Source organism: Cherax quadricarinatus, chromosome 2, assembly GCF_038502225.1.
Source record: "Cherax quadricarinatus isolate ZL_2023a chromosome 2, ASM3850222v1, whole genome shotgun sequence".
Lineage (NCBI taxonomy): Eukaryota > Metazoa > Arthropoda > Malacostraca > Decapoda > Parastacidae > Cherax > Cherax quadricarinatus.
The window spans coordinates 60,556,655-60,581,923 of NC_091293.1; the positions used below are offsets into that span (position 1 = coordinate 60,556,655).

The following is a 25,269-nucleotide window of genomic DNA, read 5'->3' on the forward strand; positions in this document are numbered from 1 at the left end:
TATAGTGTTGGAGTGGTTGGTACTTTTGTTTAATAAATGTATGAAAGAGGGGAAGGTACCTAGGGATTGGCGGAGAGCATGTATAGTCCCTTTATATAAAGGGAAAGGGGACAAAAGAGATTGTAAAAATTATAGAGGAATAAGTTTACTGAGTATACCAGGAAAAGTATACGGTAGAGTTATAATTGAAAGAATTAGAGGTAAGACAGAATGTAGAATTGCGGATGAGCAAGGAGGCTTCAGAGTAGGTAGGGGATGTGTAGATCAAGTGTTTACATTGAAGCATATATGTGAACAGTATTTAGATAAAGGTAGGGAAGTTTTTATTGCATTTATGGATTTAGAAAAGGCATATGATAGAGTGGATAGAGGAGCAATGTGGCAGATGTTGCAAGTATATGGAATAGGTGGTAAGTTATTAAATGCTGTAAAGAGCTTTTATGAGGATAGTGAGGCTCAGGTTAGGGTGTGTAGAAGAGAGGGAGAATACTTCCCGGTAAAAGTAGGTCTTAGACAGGGATGTGTAATGTCACCATGGTTGTTTAACCCTTTGAGGGTTTTGGTCGTACTAGTACGTCTTACGCGTAGGGGTTTTTGACGTACTAGTACTCATAAATTCTAGCGGCCTCAAATCTAGTGGGAGAAAGCTGGTAGGCCTTCATATGAAAGAATGGGTCTATGTGGTCAGTGTGCACAGTCTAAAAAAAATCCTGCAGCACACAGTGCATAATGAGAAAAAAAAAACTTTGACCATTTTTTTTTAATAAATCAGCGACTTTGCAGTGTATTTTCGTATGGTATTTATTGTTGTATTCTAGTTTTCTTGGTCTCATTTTATAGAATGGAAGACATATTACAGAAATTGAGATGATTTTGACTGGTTTTACAATGAGAGGTGCCTTGAAATTGAGCTCAAAGTAGCAGAAATGTTCGATTTTTACCAAACTTCAAAAGTAAGCAAATCGTGCCAAGCGTGCAATACACGTCAACTGGTGAGTTAATATTCTTTCACAAGTGCACCAATAATATTTATACCATTTTTTACACTAATGCAGTAGTCTGCATAGCAGTAAATCTTCTATTTTTTGTGAGAATAAAAATTCAAAGTGGAAAGCCAAAGAATATAAGAGGGGCCTTGAGACGTGACTAATGGCTAGAGGAAATGTCATTTTAGTGCCAGGAATGTCTTTCTTGTTTATTCTGGACCCTATTCGGAAATTGGCATCTTTTGAAATTTGTGTGAAATTGGCAAAATTGCTAAATTCTGACCACTGTACTGGATAGTTGAATTTCATAAATGGATGGTTTCTTGCACCCATTCGATAGACAAAATGGAGTTCTAGCGAAATATTCATGTTTTTTGTCGACTAGTACAGTGAAATTGGCCGAAAATGGGGCTCAAAGTGGGCAAAATCGCCAATGCGTAAACATCGCCGAGACCGCTAACTTTGCGAGAGCATAATTCCTTAAGTTTTCTATCAAATTTCAAACTTTTGGTGTCTTTATGATCGGGAAAAGATTCTCTATCATTTCATAAGAGAAAATAATTTTTTTTTTTTTTTAAATTTGGCCGACCCTGAGAACGAGTTTCGGAGAGGGCCTGTCGACCCTCAAAGGGTTAATATATTTATAGATGGGGTTGTAAAAGAAGTAAATGCTAGGGTGTTCGGGAGAGGGGTGGGATTAAATTATGGGGAATCAAATTCAAAATGGGAATTGACACAGTTACTTTTTGCAGATGATACTGTGCTTATGGGAGATTCTAAAGAAAAATTGCAAAGGTTAGTGGATGAGTTTGAGAATGTGTGTAAAGGTAGAAAGTTGAAAGTGAACATAGAAAAGAGTAAGGTGATGAGGGTATCAAATGATTTACATAAAAAAAAATTGGATATCAAATTTGGGAGGAGGAGTATGGAAGAAGTGAATGTTTTCAGATACTTGGGAGTTGACGTGTCGGCGGATGGATTTATGAAGGATGAGGTTAATCATAGAATTGATGAGGGAAAAAAGGTGAGTGGTGCGTTGAGGTATATGTGGAGTCAAAAAACGTTATCTATGGAGGCAAAGAAGGGAATGTATGAAAGTATAGTATTACCAACACTCTTATGTGGATGTGAAGCTTGGGTGGTAAATGCAGCAGCGAGGAGACGGTTGGAGGCAGTGGAGATGTCCTGTCTAAGGGCAATGTGTGGTGTAAATATTATGCAGAAAATTCGGAGTGTGGAAATTAGGAGAAGGTGTGGAGTTAATAAAAGCATTAGTCAGAGGGCAGAAGAGGGGTTGTTGAGGTGGTTTGGTCATTTAGAGAGAATGGATCAAAGTAGAATGACATGGAAAGCATATAAATCTATAGGGGAAGGAAAGAGGGGTAGGGTTCGTCCTCGAAAGGGTTGGAAAGAGGGGGTAAAGGAGGTTTTGTGGGTGAGGGGCTTGGACTTCCAGCAAGCGTGCATGAGCATGTTAGATAGGAGTGAATGGAGTCGAATGATACTTGGGACCTGACGATCTGTTGGAGTGTGAGCAGGGTAATATTTAGTGAAGGGATTCAGGGAAACCGGTTATTTTCTTATAGTCGGACTTGAGTCCTGGAAATGGGAAGTACAATGCCTGCACTTTAAAGGAGGGGTTTGGGATATTGGCAGTTTGGAGGGATATGTTGTGTATCTTTATACGTATATGCTTCTAAGCTGTTGTATTCTGAGCACCTCTGCAAAAGCAGTGATAATGTGAGTGTGGTGAAAGTGTTGAATGATGATGAAAGTATTTTCTTTTTGGGGATTTTCTTTCTTTTTTGGGTCACCCTGCCTCGGTGGGAGACGACCGACTTGTTGAAAAAAAAAAAAAATTGAAGATGTGATGACTCTGCTTCGTGTGTAATACCTGTTGGTTCATGAGCGGCTCTCTGAGACACAGAGACAAGCAAACAGAAAGACAGACACACAGGTAGACAGAAAGACAGACACACACACAGGAAGACAAAGACAGATAAGCAGACAGATCTAGACAGATAGACAGACAGGCAGACAGATACAGACAGGTTAATGTGCAACAGTGAAAACAAATAAAGAGAGTTTGAGAGTAAGAGCCTTTCTTGCCTTCTTGCCACAATCTCCAATGCAAGATTCAGACTTCCTCTTAGGGGCCACGGTGAAATTTACTGTCCAGTTAGTACAGTTAATACAGTATGATGCTGGTGATAGGGCAGGGTAACTCAAACTGATGCTGCCTGCATGGCGCGTTGCCGCCGCGAGTATCGTCAAATATTGTACAGCCGTATGCATCACTGAGCTGGCCCAGCCCAGCTGCCAGATGCTCGGTCGTAAGTCAAGTGGACGTATGTTGAGCAGGTCATAAGTCGGATGGTAGGTGTACTTCTTGAATAATTTTGCTAATATCATCTATATGGCTTATCTATTACAGTTCATCTAATACTGTATGACATAAACAATATAAATACCATAGAAACCTAATATATACTCTAGAATGAATAAAATATGTCATTATGTAACAGGTGGAGGCAGCCACAACCGTTCCCTCTTTCTTGTGGTAAACACTGCCATCTAGTGACGGCCTTTTGAAGCGGTGTCTTATTATAATTATTATTTTATGCTATTACTAAATTTAATAGGAGAAACTTTTGTTTTTCCTTTTGGGTCACTCTGCCTCAGTGGGATATGATTAGTTTGTTGAAAGAAGAAAAAGAAGAATGAAAGAACTGCACAAACTTAAGGTATGTGCAGTTCTTTCTTTCCAGTTTCACTGTATGTAAAGCTTGAAAATTAATACTGTGACTGGAACAGTTCATGTCTTATACCACAATTTGTCAAGGACATTGTCCTGGAGCATTGTCAACTCTCACTTGATAATGGTTCAGGATGCATCAAAATGTCATCTGACATTCCTCTTCTAATTGTGGATTAGCTGTGAAATTCTTATGTTTAATTGATTAAATGTTTTCTTAAAAGTCTTGGAGTTGTCTTATATTCACATTCAATAGTTGATGTTAAAGACTTGGAATTTTATTGTTATTGACCCTAGTGAGTTTAACACTTACTTTTTTTTTTTAACACGTTGGCAGTTTCCCACCGAAATGGCTGATGTTTAACCCTTTGACTGCCGGTGTCGTATGTATACATCTTACGAGCCAGTGTTTTTGATGTATTAACCCTTTAACCCTTTGACTGTTTCAGGCCCCTCTCTGAAACTGTCATTCTATGTCGCTCAATTTTTGAAAAAAAAAAATTATTTTTTCTTATGAAATGATAGAGAATCTTTTTCCGATGGTAATGACACCAAAAGTTCGAAATTTGGTCGAAAACTCATGGAATTATGCTCCCGCGAAGTTAGCGGTCTCGGCGACATATGCGTATCGGCGATTTCGCCGACTTTGAGCCCTATTTTCAGCCAATTCCATTGTTCCAGTTGACCAAACTCATAGCTATTTCTTTAGAACTCCATTTTATCTATCAGCTGAGTACAAGAAACCTCCCATTTACTAATTTGAACTGCCCAATATGGTGGTCAGAAATTGGCAATTTGGCCAATTTCACGCAATCTAAAAAAGATGCCAATTTCAAAATAGGGTCCAGAATAAACAAGGTAGACATTCGTGGCTCTAAAATAACATATGCTCTGTTCATTAGTCATATCTCTAGGCCCCTCTTATATTATTATTGCTTTCTATTTTGATTTTTTATTCATACAAAAAAATACAAAATTTACTGTTATGCAGACTACTGCATTATTGTAAAAATGGTATAAATAATATCAGTGCACTAGTGAAAGAATATTAGACTCCCCAGTTGACGTGTATTGGACGTGTGGTGTGATTTATTTACTCCTGAACATTGGTAAAAATCAAACATTTCCTCTACTTTGAGCTCAGTTTCAAGGTCGTTTTCATTGTCAAAGTAATGAAAATCATCTCTATTTCTGTAATATGTTTTCCATTTTATCACCTAAGGCCATGAAAACGCGAATACAACGATAAATACTATACGAAAATACACCTCAAAGTCGGCGTTTTATTCCAAAAAAATGATCAGAGTTTTTTTTTCTCATTACGCAATGTGTGCTGCAGGATTTTTTTTATGTGGTGCACACTGACCACACAGACCCATTCTCTCACATGTGGGCCTACCAGCTTTCTCCCGCTTGATTTGGAGCCGCTAGAATTATTGAGTATATATACGTCAGAAACATTGGCTCGTAAGACGTATTTATACGTCGAAAACAGTCAAAGGGTTAAGGGTCCAGAGGCCGAATTTCAAAGTGCGCACCAGGGTCCAATAATTTTCAAAAAAAAAATTTTGTTATCTTTTCTTATGAAATGGTAGCGAATCTTTTTCTGAAGGTAATAAAAGAAAAAGTACGAAATTTGATGGAAAATTGACGAAATTATGCTCTCGTGAATTTTGATGTGTCAGCGATATTTACGAATCGGCGATTTTGCCGGCTTTGACTCCCATTTTAGGCCAATTACATAATTCCAGTCGACCAAATTCTTAGCTATTTCACTAGTATTACTTCTATTGATTGAGCACAAGAAATCGCCAAGTCAACTGTTTCAACTACAAAATAAAGTGATCGGAAATTGGTAATTTGGCCAATTTAACACAAAGTTCAAAATATTCCAATTTCAAAATAGTGTCCAGAATAAACAATGAAGGTATTCCTGGCACTAAACTAACATTTCCTCTGTTCATTAGTTACGTTTTGAGGCTTTACAAATGAATTCCATTTTGATTTTTTATTCACATAATGAATTTTTATTCAAACCAAAAAATAGAAGATATACTGTTATGCAATATTGTAATAATTGTACAAATATCATCACCACATTTGTGAATGTATATTAGACCCACCAGCTGGCGTGTATTAGACGTGTGAGGTTGTTTGTTTACTCTTCAACATCGGCAAAAATTTAACATTTCCGCTACTTTGAGCTCAGTTTCAAGCCATTTCCAGTGCTAAAACCAATCAAAATCATCTCTATTTCTGTAATATGTCTTCCATTCTATCAAATGAGACCAAGAAATTGCAAATACAACTATAAAAAACATAAAAAACTGAGAAGTCGCTGTCTCAGTTTTTTCTCTCATTATACACTGTTTGCTGCAGGATTTGTTTTATGTGGTGCACACATACCACATAGATGTATTCTCTCATATCTAGGCCCAAATGTACCACTCACAGCTTATCAGAGTGAGCTGAGTTCACGGCATAGATCTACGGTTTAGACCCTGAACATAAAGCCGTAGATCTATGGCACGGACCCTTAAAGGGTTAATACGCCAAAATTCTAGCAGCTTCAAATCAAGCTAGAGAAAGCTGGTGGGCCCACATATGAGGGAATGGGTTTGTGTGGTCAGTGTGCACAGTATAAAAAAAAATCCTGCAGCACACAGTGCATAATGAGGAAAAAAAAACTCCGACTGTGTTTTTGGATTAAAACGCCAAATTTGAGGTGTATTTGCGTATAGTATTTATGGTTGTATTCTCGTTTTCTTGGTGCCATTTGATAGAATGAAAGGTATATTACAGAAATAGAGATGATTTTGATTGGTTTCACGATGAAAAGGACCTTCAAATTGAGCTCAAATTATTGGAAATGTTTGATTTTCATATAGTCGGACTTGAGTCCTGGAAATGGGAAGTACAATGCCTGCACTTTAAAGGAGGGGTTTGGGATATTGGCAGTTTGGAGGGATATGTTGTGTATCTTTATATGTGTATGCTTCTAGACTGTTGTATTCCGAGCACCTCTGCAAAAACAGTGATAATGTGCGAGTGTGGTGAAAGTGTTGAATGATGATGAAAGTATTTTCTTTTTGGGGATTTTCTTTCTTTTTTGGGGTCACCCTGCCTCGGTGGGAGACGGCCGACTTGTTGAAAAAAAAAAAAGTTTGATTTTTGCTGATGTTCAAAAGTAAACAAATGACGCCACCGTCCAATACATGTCCAACTGGCCAGTCTAATACGCAGTTGTGATTTGGTTGACATTATTTATACAGTTATTACAGTAATGCAGTAGTCTGCATAACATTAAATCTATTTTTCGTGTGTGAATAAAAATTCGAAATAGAAAGCAAGAGTAATATAAGAGGGGCCTGGAGATGTGACTAATAAACAGAGAAAATTTTATTTTAGAGCCAGGAATGTCTGCATTCTTTATTCTGGACACTATTTTGAAATTGGCATCTTTTTTAATTTGCCTGAAATTGGCCAAATTGCCAATTTCTGACCATTTTATTGGGTAGCTGAAATCCGTAAATGGGCGGTTTCTTGTGCTCAATCGATAGAACAAATAGAGTTCTAAAGAATTAGCTATGAGTTTGGTCGACTGCAACAATTGAATTGGCTGAAAATAGGGCTCAAAGTGGGCGAAATCGCTGATGCGTATATGTCACCGAGATTGCTATCTTCGCGAGAGCATAATTCCGTAAGATTTCCATCAAATTTCATACTTTTGGTGTCATTGCTATTGAGGAAAGATTCTCTATCATTCCATAAGAAAAAATAATTTTTTTTTTTTTTTGAGTATTTTCCGATACAGAGGGACACTTCAGGATTTGGGGTCTCAACAGTCAAAGGGTTAAAGTATGTTAATTTCTAAATAAAGGCTCCACTAAGTTATCTTTCTTAACCAGGTCATGCTGATGGCAGTGCCAGCCTTGGAAGATATTTACCGGCGTTCCTGTGCACTCAGTGAAGACCCTAGTGATGTTCGTGAGTGTTTTGTCCACCCAACACGTCTCATCAACTTCCTTGTGGGGCTCAAGGGAAAGAATGAAACCATGGCTATTGGTGGCTACTGGAGTCCTTCCCTTGATGGTGCCAACCCAGAAAAGGATCCAAACGTTCTCATTCATACCGCAATCCGCACCTGCAAAGCTCTGACAGGCATTGACCTGGCAGGGTGCACAACCTGGTAATGCTCCGGACTAGTTTTCAGGCCATCTGTTTGGCCCTCCTGTATGAGGTGTGGGTGTGAGGAGGTTGGAACGACTGACATTTGGGCCAATGAAATGTCAGGGGTAAGAGGGATAGTGTGACTGAACAGGTGACTACAGTTCCTAGGGCTGTGAGATGAGGTTAAAGATTTAGCAGCAGAAGACTAGAAATGGCAAATGAAGGAGCTCCTCTGTAATTGAATAAATAATGTATGTTTTTATCTTTATAATGGGGTAGGCTGTAAGTTGGATAATATTTTAAAGATCTTGTGTAATACTTCCTTATATTTATTAATACTGTACAAATATTTTTTATTAGACTATAAAGAATACAGATTATCCCTAAAGTTTTACACTACACAAAAAAATATAGGAGGTATGAAAGGTAACTAGATCACCACCTGCATCAAGTGGCTGACCAGTCAAGTTATGATGGCTGTGTAGGCCTGTGGGCTGCTAGCAGCAACAGCCTGGGTAAACATCAGCCAGCAAGGAAGTTTGGCCTTAGGCTTGGGCTGCAGGGGTAGAAATACCCTTGAAACTCACAGGTAAATGTATATCCTATTTGAATGTAAAGTTAAAGGTAAAATGGGCAAGTCTCTTCTCATGATGCAGTAATATGTACTAGAGTCAACTAAGAAGTATCATTGGACCTGTTCTTTTCCTTCATCTATATGTATATACAGTGGTCCCTCAAATATCGTCCTTAATCCGTTCCTGGAAGTGGGACTATTATCGAAATAGACGATTTTCGAATCAATTGTCCCCATAAAAAATAATGTAAATACAATTAATCCGTTCCTGACACTCAGAATTATTAAAACAAAAAATTTTTTTTACATGAAATATAGATGTACATAAACAATACAATGGGACATGATGAATGAAACATTAACAGCATAACACTTACCTTTAATGGCAATTCTTCTTAGTGTATGGAAGACTGGAGGAGGAGAGAGGATGGATTAGTTACTGTTTGGAAGGGGAATCCCCTTCCATCAACACCTCAGGTACCAAGTCCTTTTCTGGGGTTACATACTTCTCTTCTCTGTTTCTTAATGCCACTAGGACCACCTTGAGAGTCACTGGAGTCCTGTCTCACAAAAAAAGTGTCCAGAGAGCTCTGTTTCTGGCATCTCTTTAAAACTTCCTTAAAATGGGCCAAGACTCTGTCGCTGTACAAATTGCCGATATGGCTTGCAATATCCTTCTCAGGGTGATGTTTCTCCATAAATCTTTCCATCCTACCCCACATTTCAAAAATCTCCTTAATTTCTGAAGAAGGCATCTTCTTCCATCTCTCTCTTCGTCACAATTGAACACTTTTTCAGGTTTCAGTCCTTCAGCCTCTATGTACTCCTTGAATTCCTGCACATATTTTTCAGCTGCTTTTTGGTCCGAACTGGAAGCCTCACCATGCCTTATCACACTGTGTATGCCAGTACGCTTCTTAAATCTCTCAAACCAGCCTTTGCTGGCCTTAAATTCACTCACATCACCACTAGTTGCAGGCAATTTGTTTACCAAATCGTCATGCAACTGCCTAGCCTTTTCACAAATAAGCGACATCATAAGACTATCTCCTGCTAATTGTTTCTCGTTTATCCACACCAATAATAACTTCTCAACATCTTCGAGTACTGGTGATCTCATTTTTGTCAGCACATTTACCGCCTTTGCAACAACAGCTTTCTTGATTTCCTTTTTCTTGGCTATGATGGAAGATATGGTTGTACGAGATTTGTTATACATTCTGGCCAGTTCGCCCACATGTACGCCACTTTCATATTGTTCAGTGATGTTTTTCTTAAATTCAATCATATTTCTCACCTTCTTTACCAAAGGCTTGGCACTAGGAGCTTTCTTTAGAGCCATTGTAGCTTATTTAGCACTTTTTTTTTTTTTCAACAAGTCGACCGTCTCCCACCGAGGCAGGGTGACCCAAAAAGAAAGAAAATCCCCAAAAAGAAAATACTTTCATCATCAATCAACACTTTCACCTCACTCACACATAATCACTGTTTTTGCAGAGGTGCTCAGAACGCAACTGTTTAGAAGCATATACGTATAAAGATACACAACATATCCCTCCAAACTGCTAATATCCCAAAACCCCTCCTTTAGAGTGCAGGCATTATACTTCCCATTTCCAGGACTCAAATACGGCTATATAAAAATAACTGGTTTTCCTGAATCCCTTCACTAAATATTACCCTGCTCACACTCCAACAGATCGTCAGGTCTCAAATACCATTCGTCTCCATTCACTCCTATCGAACACGCTCATGCACGCCTGCTGGAAGTCCAAACCCCTTACCCACAAAACCTCCCTTATCCCTTCCTTCCAACCTTTTCGAGGACGACCCCTACCCCGCCTTCCTTCTCCTACAGTTTTAGCACTTACAAGCACTAAAATGATTGGAATATTATGAAATATTTCGTATGAACATGTGAGGGGACCGTCGCTCACTGGTAAACAATGTCACACTGGCTGGGAACGGCTCAGAGCCGCGAGTACGTGTCCAGGATGAAAGACGATTAGTGAGTTAAAGGACCATTTGCGAGCCAGTGTTTAGATGAAATAACAGGCCTATTTCCGAAATGGATGACTTTCAGGCTGGACGATTATTGAGGGACCACTGTAGTTGTATTTTCAGTTTCTTGGTCTCATTTGATAGAATGGAAAATATTTTACAGAGAGAGTGATGATTTTGAAAATAGCTTGAAACTGAGCACATTGGAGTGGAAATGTTCAATTTTTGCTGATATTCAAGAGTAAGCAGATCATATCACTCGTCCAATACACGTCCAACTGCTGGGTCTAATGTGTGTTCATGAAGACGCTGATATTATTTCATGCACTGGCCAGGGAGGGATACCATCTTTTAGGAGTGAAGAAGAACAGGATGTGAGTATGAGGGGGGTGCATGAGGCATTACGTAGAATGAAACGGAGTAAAGCAGCTGGAACTGACGGGATCATTACAGAAATGTTAAAAGCATGGGGGGATATAGTGTTGGAGTGGTTGGTATTTTTGTTTAATAAATATATGAAAGAGGGGAAGGTACCTAGGAATTGGCAGAGAGCATGTATAGTCCCTTTATATAAAGGGAAGGGGGACAAAAGAGATAGTAAAAATTATAGAGGAATAAGTTTACTGAGTATACCAGGAAAAGTGTACGGTAGGGTTATAATTGAAAGAATTAGAGGTAAGACAATGTAGGATTGCGGATGAGCAAAGAGGTTTTAGAGTGGGTAGGGGATGTGTAGATCAAGTGTTTACATTGAAGCATATATGTGAACAGTATTTAGATAAAGGTAGGGAAGTTTTTATTGCATTTATGGATTTAGAAAAGGCATATGATAGAGTGGATAGGGGAGCAATGTGGCAGATGTTGCAAGTACAATATATAGAATAGGTGGTAAGTTACTAAATGCTGTAAAGAGTTTTTATGAGGATAGTGAGGCTCAGGTTAGAGTGTGTAGAAGAGAGGGAGACTACTTCCCAGTAAAAGTAGGTCTTAGACAGGGATGTGTAATGTCACCATGATTGTTTAACCCTTTGAGGGTCCGTCCCGTAGATCTACGGCTTTACGTTCAGGGTCCAAACCGTAGATCTACGTCATGAGCTCAGCTCACTCTGATAAACTGTGAGTGGTACATTTGGGCCTAGATATGAGAGAATACATCTATGTGGTATGTGTGCACCACATAAAACAGATCCTGCAGCACGCTGTGTATAATGAGAGAAAAAACTGAAATCATGATTTTTCGATTAAAACAGCGACTTTGCAGTGTTTTTTCGTATGTTTTTTGTAGTTCTATTTGCGATTTCTTGGTCTCATTTGATAGAATGGAAGACATATTACAGAAATAGAGATGATTTTGATTGGTTTTAGCACTGGAAATGGCTTGAAACTGAGCTCAAAGTAGCAGAAATGTTAAATTTTTGCCGATATTCAAGAGTAAACAAACGACCTCACACATCTAATACACGCCAGCTGGTGGGTCTAATATGCATTCACAAATATGGTGATGATATTTATACAATTATTACAGTATTGCATAACAGTAAATCTTCTATTTTTTGGTGTGAATAAAAATTCATTATGTGAATAAAAAATTAAAATGGAATTTATTTGTAAAGCCTCAAAATGTAACTAATGAACAGAAGAAATGTTAGTTTAGTTCCAGGAATACCTACATTGTTTATTCTGGACCCTATTTTGAAATTGGAATATTTTGAACTTTGTGATAAATTGGCCAAATTAACAATTTCCGATCACTTTAATTTGCAGTTGAAACAGTTGACTTGGCGATTTCTTGTACTCAATCGATAGAATTGAAGTAATACTAGTGAAATAGCTAAGAATTTGGTTGACTGGAATAATGTAATTGGCCTAAAATGGGAGTCAAAGTCGGCAAAATCGCCGATTCGTAAATATCGCTGACACATCAAAATTCGCGAGAGCATAATTTCGCCAATTTTCCATCAAATTTCGTACTTTTTGTTTTATTACCTTCACAAAAAGATTCTCTACTATTTCATTAGAAAAAATAACAAATTTTTTTTTTGAAAATTCTTGGACACTGGGGCACCACTTCAGATTTGGGCCTTGGACCCTGAAGGGGTTAATATATTTATAGATGGGGTTGTAAAAGAAGTAAATGCTAGGGTGTTCGGGAGAGGGGTGGGATTAAATTATGGGGAATCAAATACAAAATGGGAATTGACACAGTTGGTTTTTGCTGATGATACTGTGCTTATGGAAGTTTCTAAAGAAAAATTGCAAAGGTTAGTGGACGAGTTTGGGAGTGTGTGTAAAGGTAGAAAGTTGAAAGTGAGCATAGAAAAGAGAAAGGTGATGAGGGTATCAAATGATTTAGATAAAGAAAAATTGGATATCAAATTGGGGAGGAGGAGTATGGAAAGAAGTGAATGTTTTCAGATATTTGGGAGTTGATATGTCGGCAGATGGATTTATGGAGGATGAGGTTAATCACAGAATTGACGAGGGGAAAAAAGGGGAGTGGTGCATTGAGGTATATGTGGAGACAAAAACATTATGTATGGAGGCAAAGAATGGAATGTATGAAAGTATAGTAGTACCAACACTTTTATATGGGTGTGAAGCTTGGGTTGTGAATGCAGCAGCGAGGAGGTGGTTGGAGGCAGTGGAGATGTCCTGCCTAAATGCAATTTTTTTTTTTTTTCAACAAGTCGGCCGTCCCCCACCGAGGCAGGGTGACCCAAAAAAAGAAAGAAAATCCCCAAAAAGAAAATACTTTCATCATCATTCAACACTTTCACCACACTCGCACATTATGACTGTTTTTGCAGAGGTGCTCAGAATACAACAGTTTAGAAGCATACACATATAAAGATACACAACATATCCCTCCAAACTGCCAATATCCCAAACCCCTCCTTTAAAGTGCAGGCATTGTACTTCCCATTTCCAGGACTCAAGTCCGACTATATGAAAATAACCGGTTTCCCTGAATCCCTTCACTAAATATTACCCTGCTCACACTCCAACAGATCGTCAGGTCCCAAGTACCATTCGTCTCCATTCACTCCTATCTAACACGCTCACGCACGCTTGCTGGAAGTCCAAGCCCCTTGCCCTTCCAATGTGTGGTGTAAATATTATGCAGAAAATTCTGAGTGTGGAAATTAGGAGAAGGTATCGAGTTAATAGGTAGTAGGTTGGTAGACAGCAACCGCCCAGGGAGGTACTATCGTCCTGCCAAGTGAGTGTAAAACGAAAGTCTGTAATTGTTTTACATGATGGTAGGATTGCTGGTGTCTTTTGTCTGTCTCATAAATATGCAAGATTACAGGTAAGTCTTGCTACTTCTACTTACACTTAGGTCACACTACACATACATGTACAAGCATATATATACACACCCCTCTGGGTTTTCTTCTATTTTCTTTCTAATTCTTGTTCTTGTTTATTTCCTTTTATCTCCATGGGGAAGTGGAACAGAATTCTTCCTCTGTAAGCCATGCGTGTCATAAGAGGCAACTAAAATGCCGGGAGCAAGGGGCTAGTAACCCCTTCTCCTGTACATATTACTAAATTTAAAAGGAGAAACTTAAGTTTTTTCTTTTGGGCCACGCCACCTCAGTGGGATACGGCTGGTATGTTGAAAGAAGAAGAAGTATCGAGTTAATAAAAGTATTAGTCAGAGGGCTGAAGAGGGGTTGTTGAGGTGGTTTGGTCATTTAGAGAGAATGAATCAAAGTGGAATGACATGGAGAGCGTATAAATCTGTAGGGGAAGGAAGGCGGGGTAGAGGTCGTCCTCGAAAAGGTTGGAAGGAAGGGGTAAAGGAGGTTTTGTGGACGAGGGGCTTGGACTTCCAGCAGGTGTGCATGAGTGTGTTTGATAGGAGTGAATGGAGACAGTGGTATTTGGGACCTGACGAGGTGTTGGAGTGTGAGCAGGGTAATATTTAGTGAAGGGATTCAGGGAAACTGGCTATTTTTATATAGCCGGACTTGAGTCCTGGAAATGGGAAGTACAATGCCTGCACCTAAAGGAGGGGTTTGGGATATGGGCAGTTTGGAAGGATACGTTGTGTATCTTTATACGTGTATGCTTCTAAACTGTTGTATTCTAGGCACCTCTGCAAAAACAGTGATTATGTATGTGTGAGTGAGGTGAAAGTGTTGAATGATGATGAAAGTATTTTCTTTTTGGGGATTTTCTTTCTTTTTGGGTCACCCTGCCTCGGTGGGAGACGGCTGACTTGTTAAAAAAAAACTACTATTGCATTACAGTAAATTATCTATTTTTTTAAATAGAGGAAATGTTATTTTAGTGCCAGGAATGCCTGCATTGTTTATTCTGGACCCTATTTTGAAATTTATGGGAAATTGGCCAAATTACCAGTTTCTGATCACTATTGGGTACTTGAAATAATTGATTGGCTGGTTTCTTGTGCTCATTCGATAAAATGAAAGACATACGAGCAAAATAGCTAAAAAGTTGATCTACTGGAACAATGTAATTAGCCTAAAATAGAACTCATAGTGAGCAAAATCACCAATGCTTATACAGTGGGCCCTCAACCAGCGATATTAATCCGTTCCTGAGAGCTCATCGTTAATCGAAATAATCGTTAGTCAAGTTAATTTTCCCCATAAGAAATAATGGAAATCAAATTAATCTTTGCAAGACACCCCAAAGTATTGAATAAAAAATTTTTTACCACATGAAATATTAATTTTAATACACACAAACTGAAGAAGACATGCACAGTTACATGACACTTACCTTTATTGAAGATCTGGTGATGATTGATGGGATGGGAGGAGGGGAGACCGTTGATCTTCTTAGTGTTTAGAAGGGGAATCCCCTTCCATTAGCACTTGAGGTAGCAAGTCTTTTTCTGGGGTTACTTCCCTTGTTCTTTTAATGCCACTAGGACCAGCTTCAGAGTCACTGGACTTCAATCGCACAACGTATCTGTCCATAGATACCTGTACCTCTCGTTCCTTTATGACTTTCCTAAAGTGGTTCACAACATTGTCAGTGTACAGGATGCCAACACGGCTTGCAGTAGCTGTGTCAGGGTGATTTTCATCAGAAAAGGTTTGCACTTCAAGCCACTTTGCACACATTTCCTTAATCTTAGAAGTAGGCAACTTCTTCAATTTCTCTATCCCCTCCTCCGAAGCAGTTTCCTCAGGTCTGCCCTCTTGCTGTTCAAGATGATCTAGCAGCTCATCAGTGGTTAGTTCTTCATCGTCCTCCTCCACCAGCTCTTCCACATCCTCCCCACTAACCTCCAACCCCAAGGACTTCCCCAATGCCACAATGGATTCCTCAACTGGCATAGGATTCTCAGGGTTAGCCTCAAACCCTTCAAAATCCCTTTTGTCTACACATTCTGGCCACAGTTTTTTCCAAGCAGAGTTCAAGGTCCTCACCTATAATGTTTACACAATTGAGGATGGTAAAATGATCTTTCCAAAACTCTCTTAGAGTCAGTTGAGTTTCTGAGGTCACTACAAAGCACCTTTCAAACATAGCTTTTGTGTACAGTTTCTTGAAGTTGGAAATGACCTGCTGGTCCATGGGCTGCAGGAGAGGAGTGGTATTAGGAGGCAAAAACTTCACCTTAATGAAGCTCATGTCCCTAGAAAGTCACTCTGCCAAGTCTGAAGGATGACTAGGAGCATTGTCTAATACCAGGAGGCACTTAAGGTCTAATTTCTTTTCAATTAGGTAATTTTTCACTTTGGGGGCAAATGCATGGTGTAACCAGTCATAGAAAAAGCCCCTAGTGACTCATGCCTTACTGTTTGCCCTTCACAGCACTCACAAATTAGCCTTGACGACATTGTTTTTCCTGAACACTCTGGGAGTTTCAGAGTGATACACCAATAAAGGCTTCACTTGGCAATCACCACTAGCATTGGCACACATCAACAGAGTAAGCCTGTCTTTCATAGGCTTATGTCCTGGGAGTGCCTTTTCCTCCTGAGTAATGTACGTCCTGCTTGGCATTTTCTTCCAAAACAGGCCTGTTTCGTCACAATTAAACACTTGTTCAGGTTTCAGTCCTTCACTGTCTATGTACTCCTTGAATTCTGCACATATTTTTCAGCTGCTTTGTGGTTCGAACTGGCAGCCTCACCATGCCTTATCACACTATGAATGCCACTACGCTTCTTAAATCTCTCAAACCAACCTTTGCTGGCCTTAAATTCACTCACATCACTAGTTTCTGGCATTTTTTTAATTAAATCGTCATGCAACTTCCTAGCCTTTTCACATATGATCGCTTGAGAGATGCTATCTCCTGCTATCTGTTTCTCATTTATCCACACCAATAAGAGTCTCTCAACATCTTCTACCACTTGCGATTTCAGTTTCGAAAACATAGTTGCATTTTTGGCAAGAACAGCTTCCTTGATTGCCGTTTTCTTGCCCACAATAGTAGCGATGGTTGATTGGGGTTTATTATACAACCTGACCAGCTCAGAGACACGCACTCCACTTTCATACTTAGCAATGATCTCTTTCTTCATCTCCATAGTAATTCTCACCCTTTTTGCTGTAGGGTTGGCACTAGAAGCTTTCTTGGGGCCCATGGTGACTTATTTTGCAGGTGCAATCACTACAAAGGCTGTGATAATGTGAAATGTTCCAGTTGTATGTTTGGAAGCGACTGCAGTGGGTGGCTTGTAAACACTGGCACCCACGGGACAAGTGAGGCGCGCTCAGGCCAAAGTGGACGCATCTCGTACGGAACGAATAGCGCTGGTCGGGTTTTTAGGCGCTAGTCGAGGCAAAATTTTTGCGTTAAAATGTATCGCTAGTCAGATTTATCGTTAATCGATGCCATCGCTGGTTGAGGGTCCACTGTATATTACCAGCAGCAAAATTCGCGAAAGTGTAATTTCATCAGTTTTCCATCAAATCTCATACTTTGTTTTATTACCCTCGAAGAAAGATTCTCTACCATTTCATAAGAAAAAATAATTTTTTTTTTTTTGTAATATTCTTGAATGTTGTGGATAAGTTTCAGATTGGGGGTCTGGACAGTGAAAAGGTTAAGTGATGAGGAGTTGACATCCTAATATTTGTAAAAAAAAAATCTTTGCTTGATTATTAACAATGAAATTCATTATCATCAAAGAAATAATTCATGCGATAGTAGTAGGAGAATCTCATTTCTGGCATATTGCATGAGGGTATGGATGGTAAAGTGCCATGTTAGACCCAAATTAGAATACGTGACTAGTATAGTGTCTGGTCTGCCTAGACACGATAGTGGCCATCTTTGTAATTAAAATCTTATAACATGTAAACCACACATTGTAAACTTTACAAGGAAATAAATATTTGTATTTGTATGTAATTGTAATGAAAAGAGCAAAATGGAACAGATTCAAAGCTGAGTAATTAAATTTATCATGAAGTTCAAAAATATGAACTAAATGAAGAACATAAAAGCTCTGGAAATGGTTTTGTCGGAGCATAGAAGAGGGGACAAGATAAACTTGCAGATTTATGTAAAGGTATGAATAACTGATATGGAAGATTGTTTTGTAATCAACAAGTAGAAGGGTAAGAGATCACATATTTATGATGAGAAATGCAGAAAAGCAGTGTTTCTTTACAAATAAAATAGGTGCTTGGAATGAGTTTTAACCCTTTGAGGGTTTTCGTCGTACTAGTACGTCTTATGCGTAGGGGTTTTTGACGTACTAGTACGCATAAATTCTAGCGGCCTCAAATCTCGCGCGAAAAGGCTGGTAGGCCTAGGTGTGAGAGAATGGGTCTGCGTGGTCGGTGTGCGCAGTAGAAAAAAAATCTGGGACCCAGTGGTGCATTGTGGGAATGCCCTCTTAGTAAACAATGTCCACCATGCCTCGCGGTAAGAAGCTCCTCACTCCTCGGCGAATTGGGACACTTTTGTTCCCCAGTGACAGTTCTAATAGTGATGGAAGTGCCAGTGAAGATGAGTTTCGTGGTTTTAGTGAGGTTTTGACCGAAACTAATGACCATAATATCGGTAATAGTGAAGAAAACCCAGACGACCCTCAGCCTTCCACCTCTGGTGCTGGGCCCTCGTGTTCACGTTCAGTTGTTCCAGAACCCAAGAGGAAACTTCTGTTTTCCCAAATCCCAGACTCAGATGAGAGCATGGGTGATGATAGTGATAGTGAATATGAACTACAAGCTCTTCAAACTAGTTCCAGTAGTGATAGTGAAGTGCAATATTCCCCAGTGAAGTGTCAGTATATACGACGATATATGCGCTCTGGAAGTGTGCCATATGCTATTCCAAGGGGAAGGAGTGTATCTCGGAGTACATCCCGTGGCTGTACAACAGGAACAGACAGTGAAAATGACGAAGATACTGTTGCAATTGGGATGGAAAATGTGCGTGGTGGTAGTGGTGCCGGCGGTGAGGCACCAGCAGTGGGCCATGCTGCCACCCACGCTGCCACCCACGCCGCTGCCTCAGCTGATCTAGAACAAAGGCCACCATCCCCCACTCCCCCACCACACCAGCCTCCACAACCACAACCTCCACAACCACAACCTCCACAACCACAACCACCTGTCATTGTCCAGTACCCACCAGCAGACCGCACCTGGGATTGGCAGGAAGCTGTCAATTTTGTTCCAAATCCCCACCAGTTTGATGGCAGCCAAAGTGGAATACGGCCATCTTGTGCACTTGGGAACAATGCCACTGAACTGGAATGTTTCGAGTTATTCTTTGACGAACCACTGATGAAAAGTATTGTCATGGAAAGCAACACATACTACGAGTACACCATGGCAAACACATTACTTTCACCAAAATCACGTCTACACCAATGGAAGGAGGCAACTGTGGCTGAGCTGTATCTTTTCTTTGCCACAATAATGCTTATGCCACATGTGTATAAGCACAAAGTGAAATCATACTAGTCAACAGACCCCCTGATTGCAACACCAGGTTTCAGTGATATAATGCCAGTGAATCGATTTGTGCTAATGTTACGTATGCTTCACTTCTCAGATAAAACCAGGCCTGACAGAACTGACAGGTTATATAAGATTAGGAATGTGTTTGTGTATCTGAAACAGAAATTCAGTACGCATTTTTATCCCTTCAGGAAGCTTGTAATTGACGAGTCTTTGATTCTGTTCAAAGGAAGACTCTCTTTCAAGCAGTACATACCAAGCAAGAGGAAACGCTTTGGTATAAAGTTGTTTGTGCTTTGTGATTGTTACAGTGGTCTGGTATTGGATATTATTGTGTACACTGGAAGTTATACATTGCAAAATACCAGGAAGTTATTGGGCATCTCAGGTAATGTGGTTCGAACAATGATAGAACCATACCTTGGTAAGGGGCATATATTATATACAGATAACTGGTACACAAGCCCCTCACTCAGTGATTTTTTGCGAGTGAACATGACAGATGTGTGTGGCACAGTGCGTGCAAATCGAAAACATATGCCCAGGTTTGACGCTGGCACTCGTAGAGGTGAGGTGCAGGCGTTTGCTGCCAATGACATCATGGCATTTCGGTGGCATGACAAACGAGATGTCACACTGTTGTCATCAATTCACCCTAATGAAATGGCAGACAGTGGCAGGCAGCATAGAGAGAGAAATGAACCCATTCTAAAACCTGCAGCTGTGATTGATTACACCTTCAACATGCATTCAGTGGACAAATGTGACATGCAGATTGGGTTTGCTGATTGTGTTCGCAAGAGTTATAAGTGGTACATCAAACTGTTTTTCCATCTTCTGGACATTTCCATGCTCAATGCTTATAATATGTATAAGATGAGCACCAGAAATAAACCACAGTACGGCGAATTCTGTTTGTCTGTCATCAGACAAATAGTATTCAAGTACCAAGGAAATGCACCTGCAATTGACCGCCCACCAAATTATCAACAACTACCTGCTCGTCTGAAGCATGGTGATCACTTCCTGGTAAAACTGCCTGCTACTGCTTTGAAGAAAAAGGCTCAGAAGAGGTGTTACGTCTGTTCACATACAAAAAAACGCCCACAACAACGCAGAGACACTCGTTTTATGTGTGAGGAGTGCAAAACTCCACTGTGCATGACACCATGTTTCAAAGACTTCCACAGGCTGCAGAACTTCTAGAAACATTCCCTGTGACTGTATATGTGTATATAAAATATAGAAAAATAGTAATAAACAACATTTCATATTGTTTGTTTGTGTAAATATTTTCTGTAAACAAAATAATGACAACAGTGTTTACGCCCTTATTGTGTAGTATTGAAAAAGAAATAACTTACAAAATACTGATCATGTTGGCCTCAGAGGCCATAAAAGTTACTCAGAAAAAGAAAAATTGAAAAATAATTGAAAATAGTACATAAAAAAGTAAATAGAAAAATACCGGGTGACGGCAGTCGGCGATGTTACCATATGTTGTTCAATTTTGGCAAATTTCACACCTCCATATCTCGGTAAGTATTGACATTAAAATTTTTTTGTTTAGCCTATAATGTTTAGAAAAAAATACTCAATTTTTTCATAAGAAAAAATATTTTTTTTTTTTTTTAAATTTGGCCGACCCTGAGAACGAGTTTCGGAGAGGGCCTGTCGACCCTCAAAGGGTTAAGAGGAGGAGGTTTGTACTTCAGCTCTGGAAATAAAAGAAAAAATGCATGATCAATAGATAACACCACAACCATAACATTCCTCATGTATATTTATCTTCTAAATCTTTCAACAAACTGGCACTATCCCACTGAGGCAGGTGGCCTAAAAAGAAAAAAGTTTCTTTATTGAACTTTAGTAATGTAAGTATACAGGAGAAGGGGTTACTAGCCCCTTGCTCCCGGCATTTTAGTCACCTCTTTTTACACACATGGCATACGGAGGAAGAATTCTGTTCCACTTCCCCATGGAGATAAGAGGAAATAAACAAGAGTAAGAACTAATAAGAAAATAGAAGAAAAGCCAGAGGGGTGAGTGTATATATATATGCTTGTCCATGCAAGTCTAGTGTGGCCTTAGTGTAAGTAGAAGTAGCAAGACGTACCTGAAATTTTTCATGTTTATGAGACAAAAAAGACACCAGCAATCCTACCATCATGTAAAACAATTACAGGCTTCCGTTTTACACTCGCTTGGCAGGACAGTAATACCTCCCTGGGTGGTTGCCCGCGGAGGTACTATCCCAAACTCTTTAACCCTTTCAGGGTCAGCAGGGCCTCTCCTAAACTTGTTCTCAGGGTCAGAAATTTTTCAAAAAAAAAAAATTATTTTGTATGAAATGATAGAGAATCTTTTCCTGATCATAATGACACCAAAAGTATGAAATTTGATGGAAAACTTACGCCGTGAGTTATGCTCTTGCGAAGTTAGCGGTCTCGACAATGTTTACACATCAGCGATATCGCTCACTTTGAGACCTATTTTTGGCCAATTCCAATGTACCAGTCGACAAAAATCATACCTATTTTGCTAGAACCCCATTTTTTTTTCTATCAAATGAGTACAAGAAACCACCCATTTACCGATTTTTCACTATCTAATAACATGGTTAGAAATTGGCAATTTTGCCAATTTCACACAAATTTCAAAAGATGCCAATTTCCAAATAGGGTCCAGAATAAACAAGACAGACATTTCTGGCACTAAAATAACATTTCCTCTGTTCATTATTCATGTCCCCAGGCCTCTGTTATGTTTCTTTTGCTTTCCACTTTTATTTTCACAAAAAGTAGAAGATTTATGTTATGCAGACTACTGCATTCGTGTAGAAATGGCATAAAAATGGTATAAATAATATCAGTGCACTTGTGTAAGAATATTACACTCACCAGTTGACGTGTATTGGATACGTGACATGATTTGTTTACCTTTGAACTTTGGCAAAAATCGAACATTTCTGCTACTTTGAGCTTATTTTCAAGGTACTTTGCATTATGAAACCAATCAAAATCATCTCAATTTCCATAATATGTCTTCCATTCTATAAAATGAGACCAAGAAAACTAGAATACAGGCATAAATAGCATATGAAAATACACTGCAAAGTCGCTGTTTTAAACCAAAAACACGGTTGTTTTTTTTTTTCTCATTATACACTGTATGCTGCAGGATTTATTTTATACCGCACACACTGACCACATAGACCCATTTTTTCATATGTAGGCCTACCAGCTTTCTTTCGCTAGATTTGAAGGTGCTAGAATTTATGCGTATTAGTACGGTACCAACCCTGGCGTGCAAGCCGTACTAGTATGGCACCAACCCTGAAAGGGTTAAAGTGCAGGCAATGTACTTCCCACCTCCAGGACTCAAGTCTGGCTAACCTGTTTCCCTGAATCCCTTCACAAAATATTACCCTGCTCACACTCCAACAGCTCATCAGGTCCCAAAAACCAGTCTTTTCCATTCAATCCTATCTAACACACTTATGCACGCTTGCTGGAAGTCCAGGCCCTTCTCCCACAAAACTTCCTTTACCTCCTCCCTCCACCCTTTCCTAGGACAACCACTACCCAGTCTTCCTTCCACTACAGATTTATATGCTCTCCAAGTAATGACCACACCATCTCAACAACCCCTCTTCAGCCCTCTGACTAATACTTTTAGTAACTCCACAGGTAAACACCTAATTTCCACACTAAGAATTCTCTTTATAATATTTACACCACACATTGCTCTTAGACAGGACATCTCCACTGTCTCCAGCCTCCTCCTTGCTGCAGCATTTACAACCCATGCTTCATTCACATATAAGAGTGTTGGTACCACTATACTCTTGTACATTCTCTTCTTTACCTCCTTGGCATACAGCAAATCTTTCTTTCTTTCAACACACCGGCTGTATCCCACCGAGGCGGGGTGGCCCAAAAGGAAAAATGAAAGTTTCTCCTTTTACATTTAGTAATATATACAGGAGAAGAGGTTACTAGCCCCTTGCTCCCGGCATTTTAGTTGCCTCTTACAACATGCATGGCTTACGGAGGAAGAATTTTGTTCCACTTCCCGGGAACATGGAGGTAAGAGGAAATAAACAAGAAGAAGAACTAGAAAGAAAATAGAAGAAAACCCAGAGGAGTGTATATATATATATGCTTGTACATGTATGTGAAGTGTGACCTAAGTGTAAGTAGAAGTAGCAAGCCGTACCTGAAATCTTGCATGTGTATGAGACAGAATAAAAAGACACCAGCAATCTTACCATCGTGTAAGACAATTACAGGCTTCCGTTTTACGCTCACTTGGCAGGACGGTAGTACCTCCCTGGGCGGTTGCTGTCTACCAACCTACTACCTAGAATACAGCAAATACTGTCAGTAATTATTCACGTGCATTCATGGAGTAAGGATTCTGGATGAGGAAATGAATGCAATTGCACATCTTTGTAAGTCAGAGATATCAAAAAGCTTTTCATTACAATGGTTGGAATAAGTTAGACAGTGGAAGCAGAAGCAGACTTCAATATGATGCTATAAACCTTCAGTTTCATAAACTGATAGAAGGGATGGCAGTGACAATTGCGATGGTAAGAGATAAGATTGTTTTGCCATGATCGTTACAATAATAAACAATTTTGTAACCAAACACTTGGTCCATTTCTTAAATTAATTAACCCAGTAGATTTTGTATGTATTTCTAAAGTCCGTTAAATTGAGAGGTTTATGTTAAAGTTGTGTTTTCGTTAATTCATTTCGCACATCGAAACTCAGATATGCTAAAAAGTGGGTAATTACAGTGAAGAGTTATTGAATGGTGCAAAAATCAGTGGAGCATCCCTGATATAAGGAAAAAATAGTTCAACAATAATAGTAAAATAGTATAGTATGCTCCTTCAGCTGTACAACAATTAACTGGATGTGACTTTCAAGTAGCTGCTTCTACAGTATCAGGATAAAAAGACAGGCGCATTTATATACTATAGAGGCTGGAGTTTTAATTTGGTGGCTCAGTAGAATGCATCATTCTATACAGTAATCTGTACCTACAATATTAGCACTTTAGAACCATTTAATTAGCTCGAGTCGAAGACTCCATTTTGAACAATGGGACTTCTTAACTTAAATGAGTAAGCTAATATTACTATTTATTAATCCTTTCAGGGTCCAAACCTCTGATCTGAAAATTGCTCTTAGGGTCCAAAAATTAAAAAAAAAAAAATATATTTTTTGAAATGATCTAGAAAAGAATCTTTTTCTGAAGACACGAAATTTGATAAAAAAAACTCATGGAATTATGCTCTAGCAAAGTTAGTGGTCTCATTGATATTTATGCATCATTGATTTTGCCCACTTTGAGTCCTATTCTTTCATTCTGTTGATTGAGTACAAGAAACCACGCACTTATCTATTTCAGTGATGTAGTATGATCAGAAATCAGTAATTTGGTCAATATCACACACAACTAAAAAATTGTCAATTTAAAAATAAGGTCCTTAATAAACAATGTAGACATTCCTTGCACTAAAACATTTCCTCAGTTCATTAGTTATGTCAACAGGCCTCTCCTGTTTTATTTTTATTTTGAATTTTTATTCACACACACACAAAAAAATAGATGATTTACTGTTATGCATACCACTGCATTTTATAATAATTGTATAAATAGTGTCACTGTATTTGTGAATCTATATTAGACCAACCAGTTGGATGCCTGTTGGACAAGTGATGTAATTCATGTCCCCTGGAATACTGGAAAAAATCGAATACAGCTGCTTCTCACTTAGTGACGTACTTGTTTACCGACGGCTCAGACTTACGATGGGGGCTCTGACCAGTATGCATACTTAACCCTTTGGGGGTTTCGGATGT

The 25,269-nt window shown here is 39.1% G+C and overlaps 1 protein-coding gene across 2 annotated transcripts in view; it reads left to right on the top strand.

Annotated features, from left to right (window-relative positions):
- LOC128701449 (cell division cycle and apoptosis regulator protein 1) overlaps nucleotides 1-25,269 on the top strand; it is a 431,134-nt gene that overhangs the window by 89,572 nt on the left and 316,293 nt on the right. For both annotated transcript variants that reach the window (XM_070088578.1, XM_070088584.1), the window contains exon 7: nucleotides 7,650-7,930. In XM_070088578.1, the coding sequence (XP_069944679.1) occupies nucleotides 7,650-7,930 (281 nt within the window). The remainder of the gene's footprint in view (nucleotides 1-7,649; nucleotides 7,931-25,269) is intronic.